Raw genomic sequence first — 14564 nt, forward strand, 5'->3', positions numbered from 1 at the left:
AAAAAAAAAAAAAAAAAAAAAAAAAAAAAGCAAAAACAAAAAAGCCCAGTTGGGCTTCTGGTTGGAAGTGCATTAAATTTATTTAGGTTCTGTTATATATATATATATTTCTTATATAGATCACATATTGACCCTAAGTTGATTTCTAGATATTTTATGGATGTATGGTTTGTCACTAATTTGAGATAGACTTTACATTTTCTTTTGTAATCGGACATTACAATTATAGAAAAAGCTTTTGCCTTTGGGTAATTGATAAAATATCCAGCCGTTTTATCAAATTCTCTTAATATAGCAGAGTTGTCTTTTGGGAAGTTCTCTTGGATTTTGTAGGTCCAACAACTCTAAATAAAATGTTTATTTCTACTACTCTTTGTACCAAGTGTGACAGACATTGTTGGATGATTACTCAGAAGCTGTTCTCTACTTTCTTCTCCTTGTCTTCCTCCACATAGATACTGGAAAAGCCAAATATTCATTTTATTATAATCCCTTGACACTAAGTCATTCTTGTCAGTCTACTGGAGGAATTCTGGGGAAAATATTTTAAGTTTTGATGGAAAGTTATTAATCTTATGTTCTCTGTTTTCTTTCAACTCTCTCTTTTTTAGAATGTTGATATATTTTAATGTAAGTTACAGGCATCATGATAGGCCATAACTAAATCCTTCAGTATAAGCCTTTTTTTAATGAACTTTTCCCCACCTAGTAAAAATAACATTACATGTAACAAAATTGACCCTAATTTCTTAATATCAACTAATTACTCATTCCATAGTCAGATATCACAGTTGTCCCTAAAATGTCTAAACTAGTTTGTTCAAACCAGGGCCCAGTCCAGGACCAGGCATTGCATCTGACTGAATTATCCCTTAAGTCTTTTGAAAATGTAAAATGGTCTCTTTTTTCATGCTACTGCTTTGCTGAAGGGATTGGGCCAGTTATCCTTTAGAATATCCTACGTTCTGGATTCTGTTTTCTCATGACATTGTTTTAGCTTTCTTTTTTCTTTCTTGTATTTCTAGTAAACTGAATGCTAGGTCCAAAGGATTGATTAGATTCATATTAAATACTTCCGGGGATTACATCATAGGAGACGGTGTAATATCGATCTTTATACCGTTAGCAGTGCTAAGTTTGACTAGTGGATTACAGTGGCTTATTTCTCCCCCAGGAAGCTACATTTTTCCCCTTTTGTGACTAGAAAGCACTCCGTGTAATGTTACTTGGCACCATACCAATATCCATTCACTTAATGATTTTAAAACTAATTAATCCTTTTCTGAATCTATTTCTTTAGGGGTTGTAAGATGGTGATTTTTCTAATTCTATCACTTCTGCATTTATTGATTGATATTCTTCAGTAAAGTTGAGATTTTCCTTATCAACTGAGGCTATTTCAGATTATGGTTCTGGCTGGAAAGTCAGGATAAACATTTAATTTAAAATCTTTAATTGCTAGTTTTCAAAATAAGGAGGTAATTGGTAGCCACTTTAAGTATAGACAAGTGAGTTTTTGGCTTTCCCTTTGAGTATTGTGGATTCTTGGGTTTTCATAGATTGAAAGTATAGTCACTATCTTGCTGGTCATTCTTGCTTTTGGTGTCTTAAGATCTTTCCCATCCCAGGATCATAAACATATTCTTTCTTTTTGTGTTTTCTTCTAGTACTTTTAATTTGTTGTTTGTTTTGTGGTAAGTGTTTAACCATCAGGGATTAATTTTTATACATTTTGCACATGATCAATTTTCCTAATCCTGTGTTACTGTTTACATTATTATAGATTTAATTACAGCTATGTTTTGATTGCTGTAACCCAATTTTCCTTTCTTTGTTGTTACTGGTTTTCAGCTGTCTTTTTACTATTTTATATGTTATTATATTACTTTATGTTGTTATATTTCTAGTTTTATTGTATTTTGGTGAGAGAAGGGTGACCAGTAAGTCTCAGCTTAGTCAAATTTATTAAGCTCTTTTTTTGGTAAATAGATATAAATAAGATCTGTATTTGCTGACGTGAGGGAATATCCTTGATGTCTGATTACGTGCAAAAGCATGTGAAGAGTAATGTGCACTGTATGATTCAATTTTATAAAAATAAACTAACAAAAATCAAAACAACCCCTGTATATGTATCTGTTTGTGTGAGCAAGAAAAAGGTACTGACCAGGCTGCTAATTTTGGTTAACACAGAAATGTGAAATTGGAGGAAGAATGGATTTCTCTTTTTAAAAGGAGAAAGTGTTACTTTTAGATTTTAAAAAATTGTGAAATATGTATATGTATGCATGTGTGTATGTATATATGTGTGTGTATGTATGTGTATATATCTATATCTATCTATCTATCTATCTATCTATCTATATATATATATATATATGAATGAAAAGAGCTGGGGAGACCATCTAGGTATGTAGCTTCTTTTCAAGCAGCTTTCACCTTGTACTGCTTACTTTAGTCAGCTCCAATGCAAGAGCTGCCATTTCCTGTTGCTTTTAGGGATTCCACTATGTGTGTCAGGTTGGTTCTCAGTTTTCCCACCTGCTGGTCTGGCACTTGACTTATATTTAGGACTAGTCACCTAGCTATTGGTCCATCTGCTTTCACCTTCCAAAATTCTGTTACCATCTCCTTTTCTGTTTTGCCTGACCTTGTTTGTTCACATCGGCAAAACAATTCATTTATTGTACTTTCAGTGGAATTTGAGAGGCAGCAAATTTTGCTAATTTGACATGTTGAATATAGGGAATTGGGTGCTAACAAAATGGTGGAAAGTGATGCCTGCTACATCTGCAGCAGTGAACACTGGATGGCTCACATCAAGCCTCTTGGCATCCACGACGCTAATTACGGAGCACTGGACAGTGTCAGGAAAACCCCAAGCCCCCGTGACTGCCTGCTAGCCTGGGCACAGTCTGAGTTTAAGCTCAGATCTCCGGATCTCGCTTAAGTCCCTCCGGTTGACAGAACCGAAATCACTTTTGGGATTTGTAGCTGCAAGAGGTTTTAGGAGTCTTTTAGTTTTTCAAGAAGTCATACCAGTTTGAGGGCAAAATGGATTTTGAGTGAACCAATCCATAGTATCTTCCATCATAATCTGAGGATGATAAGTAGGAAGACTATTCATTTTCCAATAACACTTCATAATTCACTTATGTATTGATACATCAATGCTGGCCATAATTTCCTTGTTTTGACTTCTTCTTTTTAAACTGCTTTGTCAATAGGATTTTAAATTTGTGAAATAGTTTATCTTTTTAATTTTTAAAATTGTGAAATATTTAAACCCACAGAAGTACACAATGAAAACCCACGTACTCACCACCCAGTTTTATTGAATCTTTACATTGTACTATATTTGCAAGCAAACCTCCCCCCTGCAAAGTAATAAAACATTAGGGATAGAGAGCGAAAGTCTCTGCTCTCCCTCTCTCCTCAGTGGTGCTCTGAGTTTGGTGTTTAGTCATTCCTATGCATGTTTTCATACTACTGGTATATACACGTATAGACCTTAACAATTTGTAGTACTGTTTTGGCAGTTTTCGCGGTTTATGTAAAGCCATCCTACTAAACATTCTACAACTTGCATTTTGCTTAAAATGTTTTTAGTATTTCTATTCTGATACATGAATTCAAGTTCAGTCATTTTAACTGCTGTAGAATATTCCACTTTGTGAATAGGTCAGAATTTTATTAAACCGTTCATCCGTTGACAGACATTTAAGTCATTAAATGTGCTTCAGGAACATTCATGTATATGTTTTGCTATTTTAATTAACCATTGATATTATTGTCAATTGTCATATAGTAGTACAACGTTTCAGGTTAATGAACTTTTGGTTCTGATTTTGCAAAAATTATGTAGAGCTTACGATATAGAAGCAGCTTAGGGGACATCAATCCTGAAATGAAGGGAGACCTTAAAGGAGTGACTTTCTGACTTTTGTGCAAAAGGCCTGAAGGTTGTTGCGATGGCTTTGGGATTTGGGAAACTGTTCCATCTTCTCTTCCTTAGTCATCCTCAAAAGGCAAGAAAGACCCTTACTTTTGAAAGTATTTTCGATGACAAGAGTTTTACTAGAATGAATCTTTCTCTATGACAAGATATTTACCATCTGTTTATCTGTGTTCTTACTGTTTCAGACAGAATATTGTTGCGGGATATAAAAGCTCTTACCCTTCACTATGACCGCTATACTACTTCCCGTAGGTTGGATCCGATCCCACAGTTGAAATGTGTTGGAGGCACAGCTGGATGTGATTCTTATACCCCCAAAGTCATACAGTGTCAGAACAAAGGCTGGGACGGTTATGATGTACAGGTAATACTCTTTATGTTGATGGCAGTCTAAATGGAATCCTTTTCAGTGAAGTGTTTATTGAGACATTATTCAGTATTTTGGGGAAGTACATATAGAAAATCTCAGGTTAACTAAAATATATAAATATAAATCAGTGATTTGGTCTCTGAAAGAAACATCCTCTGAAAGGAGTGAACTGATTTTAAAGCCTGGAAATATTCATTGTAATCTTTATACCAAAACTTTCTCATAAGACATTAGTAAATTTTCAAAATTTTTCATATACTTGGGGGTGGGGGGTAGAGGATTTCTTTTGATTGCCATTTCTCTGTCATTCCTCAAAGAATACCAACCTATCCTTAAAAAATAAAGTTAAGATGATAAGGAATTGTAGATTGTAAGTGGGGGTGGGGTTCATGTGTCCCTATTGTGCTTCAAATGCTTGATTTTAAAAAGTTGTTTTAGAACTGAGGGTGGTTACTTATGAATGAAAGCATTTCAGTGGGCTTTATTGTCTTCAGGTCTTTGGCATTTTGTACTTAGGATAGACCACCTCCTTGAAGTCCCAAAATTTATTATCCTTTAGAAATGGAATAGATTTTAAGTGAATTCAGTTTAAATCAATACTAATAGATTTCTACTTCGTATTCTGCCTGCTTTCAGAAAGGATTTAAGATGGTTGGTCATTCGGCCAGAAACTTGCTTTGACAGTTTTCCCTTCCATCAGAGTGATATTCATGTTTGATACAACCTTTGTGCCTAGTGTATGCAGTTCAGGGAGAGAGTTCATATTTGCTTGGTGATATGTATTTCACAACATTTTTTCCTCGTCTTGCTAACCAAATCACAGAATCTTCAGGTTAAAGCTGAAATTACTTTTACTTTTATATTACTTTTCAGCCTTGATGGAAAAAAGATACTAACGGCAAAGTTATTCATTAAACATATATTAAACAGTATTATACAGAAAGGAATGATGGAGTCACAACCCTCAAGAAACTCTCTTCCTAGGAGAAAAGATAAGACAAGCACTCACATTACATCTAGGTGCCGACAAAGTATTGTAAAGTCACGTCCAGTTGGGGGGATTGGGAAAGACTTAAAGAAGAAAGTATTATATGTACTGTGTTAGTAAGGAAGGATAACATTTTTAGAGCTGAAGAGATAGAGAAGGGAGTGAATGGCATGAGCAGAGAAGTATAGAGGATGTCATACATTGACTCATGTTTAGTAGCAGGAGAGAGCCTCTTCTAATTCCAAGAGTATAAATATAATAATTAGAAGCCACTTTTAGTATATGCTATTAAGGAAATGACAATTAACATGAAATACCGATAGAGATTGAGTTTGTTTTATTTACCTAAATCAACAAGCTTATAAATCTTCCTCCAAATAAAATTATTTAAAAAATGGAATAGTGTAGAACAACAACAACAAAATAGAAAAATTGTATATTATCCAAATTAAAAACTTTTAGGCTTCAACAGACACCATCAAGAAAGCGAAAAGGACACACACAATAGCTTTTGCAGTCATATATCTGATTGGGGACTTGCATCCAGAGTATGTGAAGAACTATTACAACTCAGTAAGAAGACATATAACCAAATTTAACAGTGGGTAAGGCATCTGACTAGACATTTCTCCAAAAAAGATATGCAGATGGCCGATAAACAAGTGAAAAAATGTTCAGCATCATTAGCTGAAAAAGTGTGAGCATCAGGGAAGTACAAATCAAAACCACAGTAAGATACCAGTTCCTAGCCAACAGGATGCCTGTAATCAGAAAGGCGTAGTAGCAGGTGTTGGTGAGGATGTGGAGAGACCCTCATACACTGCCATTAGGGATGTGAAATGGCGCAGCCACCTTGGAAAACGGGCAGTTTCTCAAAGGTTTAAACATAGAGTTACTGAATGTCTAGTCATTCGACTCCTAGGTGTGTACCCAAGAGAATTGAAAATGTGTGTCCACACAGAAACATACTAAATGTTGTAGCAGCGTTATTCATAAAAGGCAAAAAGTAGAAACAACCCAAGCATCCATCATTGATGAATGAAGAAACAAAATGTGGTATATCCATACGATGGAATATTAGCCATAAAAAGGAATGAAGTGCTGATTTATGCTACAACATGTGTGAACCTTGAAAACATTCTGCCAGGTGAAAGAAGCCAGTCACGTAGGACCACGTATTGTATGATTCCGTTTACATGAAATGTCCAGAGTAGGGAATCCTTGCAGACAGATTGGTGGTTGCTTAGAGCTAGGAGACTTGGGGGGAAACAGGGAGTGACTACTAAAGGAGATGAGATTTCTTTTGGGGGTGATGATAATATTCTAAAATTGATTGTGATGATGGTTGCACAGCTCTGTGAATACACTAAAAACCATTGAAATCGGTGAATGTCTAGTATGTGAATTATATCTGAATAAAGCTGATATAGTGTACCTGAAGTTTGAAAGAGGAAGATAATTTGTCCAAAAAAGAGAAAAGCAATAGAACCAATCAGATCTATTTTGGCTTATATCTTTTTTAATGTTGTTAGAGAAGCATATTACCTACTCAGCTCAAAATAGTTATAGAATTCAAACTAGACCTGGGCTTTTTTAAGCTGGAAAATTTTGAGGCTAGCATAGATTCTTTCTGCGGTTTTTCTAAATGTCTTTTTTAAAAAACTTAAGAAAATTACTTAATGGATTGGACCTTGGGAAAGGTAGTCCATGGTTTTTATAGAATTTGTGTAGGAAGTTTTTCTCAGAAGGTTATATCAGTAGCTACCAGATATTCATATATGATGCTGATATTTGAGCCTTAATGTTGAAAAAGCCCCTATTTTTAAAGAAACATCTTCAACAGTGGTTAAAAAGTTGACATTTAAAAAATTTGCTTAAAATTAATAAATTAGGGAATGCTTAATATGTACAAAAGAATTCTTTACATCTATAAGGAATAAGGAATAGTAATAAAATGGGCACTCATGTACCCACCACCTAGCTTAAGTAGAACATTAATATCACCAGTATCTTGAAAGCCCCTGGTTTGCCCTCCCCCAACACAGAAATACTCGTCCTGAATTTTGATTATCATTCCCTTGCTTCATTTTGCTGTTTTATGACAGCTATTTAGCCCAAATAATGTGTATTAAATGAAAAAAAAATCTTTTGGTTCTAATAACCTGTTTCTACTTTTCTTCACAGTGGGAATGTAAGACCGATTTAGATATCGCGTACAAATTTGGAAAAACTGTGGTGAGCTGTGAAGGCTATGAATCCTCTGAAGACCAGTATGTACTGAGAGGTTCCTGTGGCTTGGAGTATCACTTAGATTACACGGAACTTGGCCTGAAGAAATTGAGAGAGTCTGGAAAAAACCATGGCTTTAACTCTTTCTCTGATTATTATAATAAGTTGTATTCCCGAGACTCTTGTAGCATCAGTGGAGTGCTTACCATCGTGGTGCTACTTGCTATTGCCTTTGGAGTTTATAAATTCTTTCTTAGTGATGGTCATGATTCTCCTCCACCATATTCTGAGTATCCTCCATATTCCCATCATTATCAGAGATTCACCAACTCTGCAGCACCCCCTCCTTCAGGCTTTAAGTCTGAGTTCACAGGTATGTTTTCCTAGGCAATGGCAGTAAGTAGGATAGAAGTCAGGTAGTGAATCCTGTGCTGGTTTCTGATATAGAAAATGGTTGCATTGGGAAACCAAAGCAGCTTTGTCTTATTTTGTTACTTTCAACTTCTTTTACCTCTTCTGTTCTGTTTCTCTATAAGGTTAATTGTGATTACTATTTTAAGGATGCATGATTAAATTGCAAATCATCTCAATCAAACTTGATCAGATTTGGTAATAAGCATTTACCTTGAACTCTGTCTCACACCATACACAAAATTTTATTCACTGAGTATTACAGAGCTCAACATAAAAGTAAAACAATTAAGTTTCCAGAAGAAAACATAGGAAAATATTTGTCAGGGTAGGCAAAACTTCCTTAGAATGCAAAAAATACCAGCCAAAAAGAGAAGAGGGATAAATTAGATTTTATTTAAATTAAGAATGTCTAGTCATCAAAAACAACATTAAGAGAGTGAAAAGGCAAGCCACAGACTGGGAGAAGGTATTTGTAAAACATATTTTCAACAAAGCACGTGTATCTACAGTACATAAAGAACTCCCACAAATCTGAGAAAAGACAGACAACCTAATTAAAAAAATGGACAGAGGATTTGAACAGCCATTTTATAGTAAAAGAAGATATCCAGATGTCCAATAAAAATTTGAAAAGGTGGCTCAGCATCATTAATCTTCAGGAAAATGCACAGTAAAACCTGAGTTCTTAATTAACCACCATTTAATCATCTTAATGGCTAACATTAAAAAGACAGAGTACCAAGTAATGGCAAGGATGTAGTTAACTGGAACTTGCTGGAAGGAGTTAAAAGGATAAAACACTTTGGAAAACTGTCAGTATCTACTGAAACTAGACAGATGCCATCCAATGACCCAGCAATTTCATTCCTAGATGCATATCTAAGAGAAATGCATGCATGTATGTACAAAAAGATCTGCACAAGAATGTTCACAGCAGCTGTATTCACTGCAGCCAAAAACTGGAAATAGAATGTCCATAAACATGAGAATGAGACAAATTGTTTTTTTTCACACATTGGACTACTATACATAAATTTAGAAAAAACAAAAACAAAACTGATATATGCAGTGGTGGAGGTCGACTTTCATGGACATAATGATACACCAGAAGAGTACCTCCGTATGATTCTATTTATAAAAAGTTCAAGAATGGGTAAAACCAAAGTGTGGTGAGAAAAGTCAGAGTCGGCTTCTCTCTGACATGGGTGGGTATCTATTGGGAGTTGTCGTGAGGGAGTCTCTGGGTGTTAGAAAGGTTTTACTGATGTGGGTAGTGATTACATGCATGGGTACATACATACAGATTTATTATGCTGTACATGTGGGATTAGCACAGTTCCCTTTGTGTATATGATACAGCAATTTAAGAAAAACTTCCTCTGAGCAGAAGATATTTCTTTTTTTTTTGGTCCCTTTTAAGACCCGACTTCCCAACTAACAAATATCCTCCACTTGGATTCCTCCATTAGACACTCAGGTACAGCTCTCAACCTGGAGCTTCTGGACATGTCCACACAGTAGAAAGGAAGTAGCTCTGACACGTGGGGTCATCTTCTAGTAGCTGATCTGGAGCAGGGCAGATGTGACCTTACGGGAAGAAACCACCCTCCCCTGCCTTAAAAACATATCCCTCCTTTTCCTTGTGTGTGGGAAAGGCAGGTGCTCCTTAGTTATAAACCAGTATTTTATAAATACACTTTTTGAATACAACTTGTTTATAAGTTGAAGTATTATTATTTTTTATTTTTATTCTTTTAAAATTTATTTATTTTTGGCTGTGTTGGGTCTTCGTTACTGTGTGCAGGCTTTCTCTAGTTGCAGGGAGAGGGGGCTACTCTTCATTGTGGTGCGCGGGCTTCTCATTGTGGTGGCTTCTCTTGTTGTGGAGCACAGGCTCTAGGCGTGTGGGTTTCAGTAGGTGCAGCATGCAGGCTCAGTAGTTGTGGCTTGCGGGCTCTAGAGCACAGGCTCAGCAGTTGTGGTGCACAGGCTTAGTTGCTCTGTGGCACGTGGGATCTTCCTGGACCAGGGCTCGAACCCGTGTCCCCTGCATTGGCAGGTGGATTCTTAACCACTGTGCCACCAGGGAAGTCCCCTGAGTATTATTATTAAAGCATACAGATGAAACAATTGAAATGTCATATAATCTTTAGTTCTGTAGACTATGGTTTAAGAGAGGATACATAATCATTTTTATTTTTAGGACCGCATGGTGCAACTTCTGGTTTTGGCAGTGCTTTCACTGGACAACAAGGACATGAAAATTCAGGACCAGGGTTCTGGACTGGCTTGGGAACTGGAGGAATATTAGGATATTTGTTTGGCAGCAATAGGTAGGCTTTGCATTTATCTCACCTGCTCTTTAATTCAGCATTTCTTTAGAGGCTTCTTTGTTTTACTTACAATTTTTTTGTGTTTTTTTTTTTTTTGCGGTACGCGGGCCTCTCACTGTTGTGGCCTCTCCCGTTGCGGAGCACAGGCTCTGGACGTGCAGGCTCAGCGGCCATGGCTCATGGGCCTAGCCGCTCCGCGGCATGTGGGATCTTCCCGAACCGGGGCACGAACCCGTGTCCCCTGCATCGGCAGGTGGACTCTCAACCACTGCGCCACCAGGGAAGCCTTTACTTACAATTTGACTGGATTTGTTTTGTTAAGGAAAATAAATTATGGTGACATTACCCTATTAAAATCAGATTCTCTGGGGATGGGAAGGAATGCCATCTGTGCTTTGATCAATATTATATGTGTTTTTTTCTTTCACATGTCATGCTTATAGATATGAGTTAGAAGCAAGACTGTTGACTCGACATCTGAGAAGGCAGGAAGGAACACAACATTTGGGGCACAGTTGGCATTCTGGTTTGGTTGGAGAATGATAGAAGCAAGGGTGGAAAGAGCTTGCGACCAGATTTTGGAATGTCTTCAGTTTAAATAGTAGTTTAAGTTTAGATTGTATTTGAATGCGAATTCAGAAAGAAAGAACCTTTATTCCCTGTCATTTTCTTTCCTCATAGCAATGACCATAAGAATGGCAGAAATATAAAACAGTGTTTATTTTTATTTTTTATTTTTATTTTTTATTTTTGTGGTATGCGGGCCTCCCTCTGCTGTGGCCTCTCCCGTTGCGGAGCACAGGCTCCGGACGCGCAGGCCCAGCGGCCATGGCTCACGGGCCCAGCCGCTCCGCGGCACGTGGGATCCTCCCAGACCGGGGCGCGAACCCGGTTCCCCCGCATCGGCAGGCGGACGCGCAACCACTGCGCCACCAGGGAAGCCCAAAACTGTTTATTTTATGTTAATCCTGATATACCAGAACACTGAGGAAAAAACACTTGATAAAAATTGTTTTCTGATGGTTTAGGAATAGGAGGGTATTTAAAAATCATAGTCACAAGAAAAATGCCTGACACACTTTTGTCTTTATAGAGCAGCAACACCCTTTTCTGACTCGTGGTACTACCCATCCTACCCTTCCTCATACTCCAGCACGTGCAATAGTCGTGCTTATTCACCACTTCATGGAGACCCAGGAAGCTATTCAGCGTGTTCAAGCTCAGAGCCAAGAACCAGAACAGCGTCAGGTGAGAGCAAAAAATCAAGAAGTTCCTATTCAGTAAAGTACAGAAACAATTTGGAACTTAGATGATTAACTATACATTTAGCAGTCATGGTTTTATGTGGTATACCCACCAGAAATATTAGTTGCACAATTAACTGAGATTAAAATATAATTCAGATCTATTCTTTCCTCCCACTTCTGTTCTTTAAAACTCAAACAGAAATTTGGTTTAGACTCATGTCTGTCACTAACCAAGGTTTTAACTTAAACCTTCCTGGATGTTGGTTTCCATGTATATTTAATTCTGGTTAATCTCTAGGGGTCCTTTAAGCTCTAAAATGGGAATTTTCTAGGTAGAAGGTTGAACTTTTCAGTTTGGTAAAACTCAATAAAAATGTATTGAGCCATTCTTTAAATCATTGTCAAAAATATGTTTATTGCAATGGCTAAGAGGAAATTTTGTAAAGAAGCAGAGATATAATATAAAAAAACAAATTATTTGGAGTTAAATATCTAGCTAATTAGCAGAGAATTGGAGGTAGTGGATAATGAGGCGGTGATAGATTGCTGTGCGTTGGATTTGTCTTCTTCAGCAGAGGGAAGAAGTTATAGAACAATGAATAATTCTTGAAATTGACAAAATATATTTAAATATGTTTAAAAATGTCAGAGTGGAATTCTCATAGTGCTGGTGTGAATGAATTGATATGATCACTTTGAAAAGCTGTTAGGCATTACCTACTAAAATTGAACATAAGCATACTCAAGATCCAGCAGTTTCACAAATACATAGTAACAGAAGTGCATACACTTTTACACTTAAAGATAAGTACAAGGATGTTTGTAGCATCCTTATTCATAATAGCCTTCAACTGGAAGAAATCCATGTATCTTCCAGCAGTAAAATGGATGAATAAATTGAGTTATATTCATACAGTGGAATACTGTGCAGCAGTGAGAATAAGTAAATAGTTGTATGCGATAATGTGGATAAATTTATCAGATGTAAAGAAAGAAGCCAGACACACAAGAATATGTACAATATGATTGCAACATTCATGTTTTATAAATATACATGTTTAAAAACAAGCAAAACTAATCTGTGGTGTTAGATGTTAAGATAGTGGTTGCTTTGGGGGAGAAAAAGAGGTGGTAATAATTGAGAAGATATATAAAGATGTAACTACGTAGGACATAATGTGACAAAAGAAACCTGATTCTCAGTGGAAATAAGAATTGTAAGAAACTATATATCAACTAGAAACGTATGGGACTTATGTGAAGAAAATCATAAGACATTACCAAATAACCTACAGGAAGATCTGAGAAAAACTGAGTTTCCAGACGGGAACACTGTGGTCTTGTAACCTGTCTGTTAGCATGTTTGCATCTTGGCGGAGCTGGGGGTGCCTAGGTAACCTTTACCATCAAAAGTCCGTGACCCTCCCCCATGTTACTTCTATTTACCGCTGGAGTTGTGAGAGGTAGCAGGGCATGGCTTAGGCTCCACTGGCCTCTCTGCTGTTTGGCTCAGACTTTGGGTCTTGCCTATACCACACTGGCCCCAGCACAGAACACATCTTTTGTTTCCTGACTAAAAGTTATTGCCAGCAAGCGTGTGTGTGTTTAGCAGACTTGATGCTGATTGGATGGCTGGAAGGGCTTTTGTGGGGAGTTGATGCACTGAGTCCTGCAGCCCTGGTCCGCAAGCTCATTCTCTCCTTCTTCCCTCGTGTCTCGTATCATTTGCTAACAATAAACATGTATTACTGTTGTAATTTTATAAGCAATTCTAATGCATTTTAAAAAACTAATATAAAATTTACTCTTCTCTTTCTAGGATATGGTGGTACCAGAAGACGATAAGAAAGTAAAAAGTTGGGGTCAAACACTGGATGCAAAACTTCTGATTTTTCATCACTTTCTCTTATAAATCGTGCCCCTTGCTAACAACTGGGGAAAGGGAATATGCAAAAGTTCTGTGGTGTTTTGTCCTGTATAGCTTTTTGTATTCTGTTATTTGAGGCTAGGAGTTGACATATGACAAAATGCTTATCTAGAGAATCGTATGTTTGTGTAACATGCAGATGTATATTATAGTTTTTGAAAGTGATGACTACTGTAGAATGCTGAGAATGTATTGTGTGATTTCTGACACCTGTGATGACATGAGAAGCATTAAGAATGAAGGCTTTATACCAATAGACACTGAGTACAGAAATTTTCAGTCTTAGGTGGTTTTAGTTGTTGATTCATTACATCATAGAAGCGATAATAATCTATTTGGTATGTGTTATTGGGTGTTTGCTGTTCTTCAAACATTTAAACCAAACTTTGGACTACTAATTATACTTCCCTGTGTGTTTTGATCACTTCTGAGCTCAGGAGCTTTGAACCTGTCCGTGGTGTGTGGGGTTCTGGTAAGTGAGAACTACCTTTTTAGGAAAAGGTAGAAAATAAGTATCTAGAAAGTTGTTGTGAATGGCAGTGTGCTGACAAAAATGCTTGAAGCCTCCATATTCATTTTTTTAAGAAGTAAAGTTCAAGTGCTTCAGCAAAGGTTTTCTAATAACAGAAGCATGTAGTTCTCTGTGGAATCTCAGATGTTGTAGCAGTCTGTGTCAATCTTACATTAAAATGACAGAAAAAATAAAAACAAACAAAGGGTTTTATTCTTTCTTTCTACCAGCCTTGACACAAATTGGTGTTACTTTTTTACCTTTTTTTTCCCAAAGGAAAGGGGGTTCATGCAGAAGTTCTCTCTCCCTAAACAGTAATTTCCTGTGGTAGTCTTGCCTTAGCTCTGGTCACACAAAAAACCTAAATTCAGGAATTCCCAGTTATACTCATTAAACTTCATCATTTTGCTAGGAAAGACAAGAACAGATTTGTGTTGTTATTATCACTACATATACTACTAATTCTTTTTATTTATTTATTTATTTTCTTTTATTGAAGTATAGTTGCTGTATAATAGATGTTACAGGTGTACAATATGGTGATTCACAATTTTTAAAGGTTATATAGTCCACTTATAGGTATTATA

The 14564-nt window shown here is 36.6% G+C and overlaps 1 protein-coding gene across 2 annotated transcripts in view; it reads left to right on the forward strand.

The window, feature by feature from the left end:
• Positions 1 to 14173, forward strand: part of SARAF (store-operated calcium entry associated regulatory factor) — a 19144-nt gene extending 4971 nt beyond the window's left edge. Inside the window, exons 2-6 of one of the 2 annotated variants that reach the window (XM_007117733.4) lie at positions 4144 to 4322; positions 7501 to 7918; positions 10163 to 10292; positions 11386 to 11540; positions 13359 to 14173. In XM_007117733.4, the coding sequence (XP_007117795.2) occupies positions 4144 to 4322; positions 7501 to 7918; positions 10163 to 10292; positions 11386 to 11540; positions 13359 to 13384 (908 nt within the window). In that variant the 3' untranslated portion in view covers positions 13385 to 14173. The remainder of the gene's footprint in view (positions 1 to 4143; positions 4323 to 7500; positions 7919 to 10162; positions 10293 to 11385; positions 11541 to 13358) is intronic. The other variant, XM_028481585.2, reaches the window with a different exon arrangement.
• Positions 14174 to 14564: the final 391 nt, after the last annotated feature.

The sequence above is a fragment of the Physeter macrocephalus genome, chromosome 20 (genome assembly GCF_002837175.3).
Source record: "Physeter macrocephalus isolate SW-GA chromosome 20, ASM283717v5, whole genome shotgun sequence".
NCBI lineage: Eukaryota > Metazoa > Chordata > Mammalia > Artiodactyla > Physeteridae > Physeter > Physeter macrocephalus.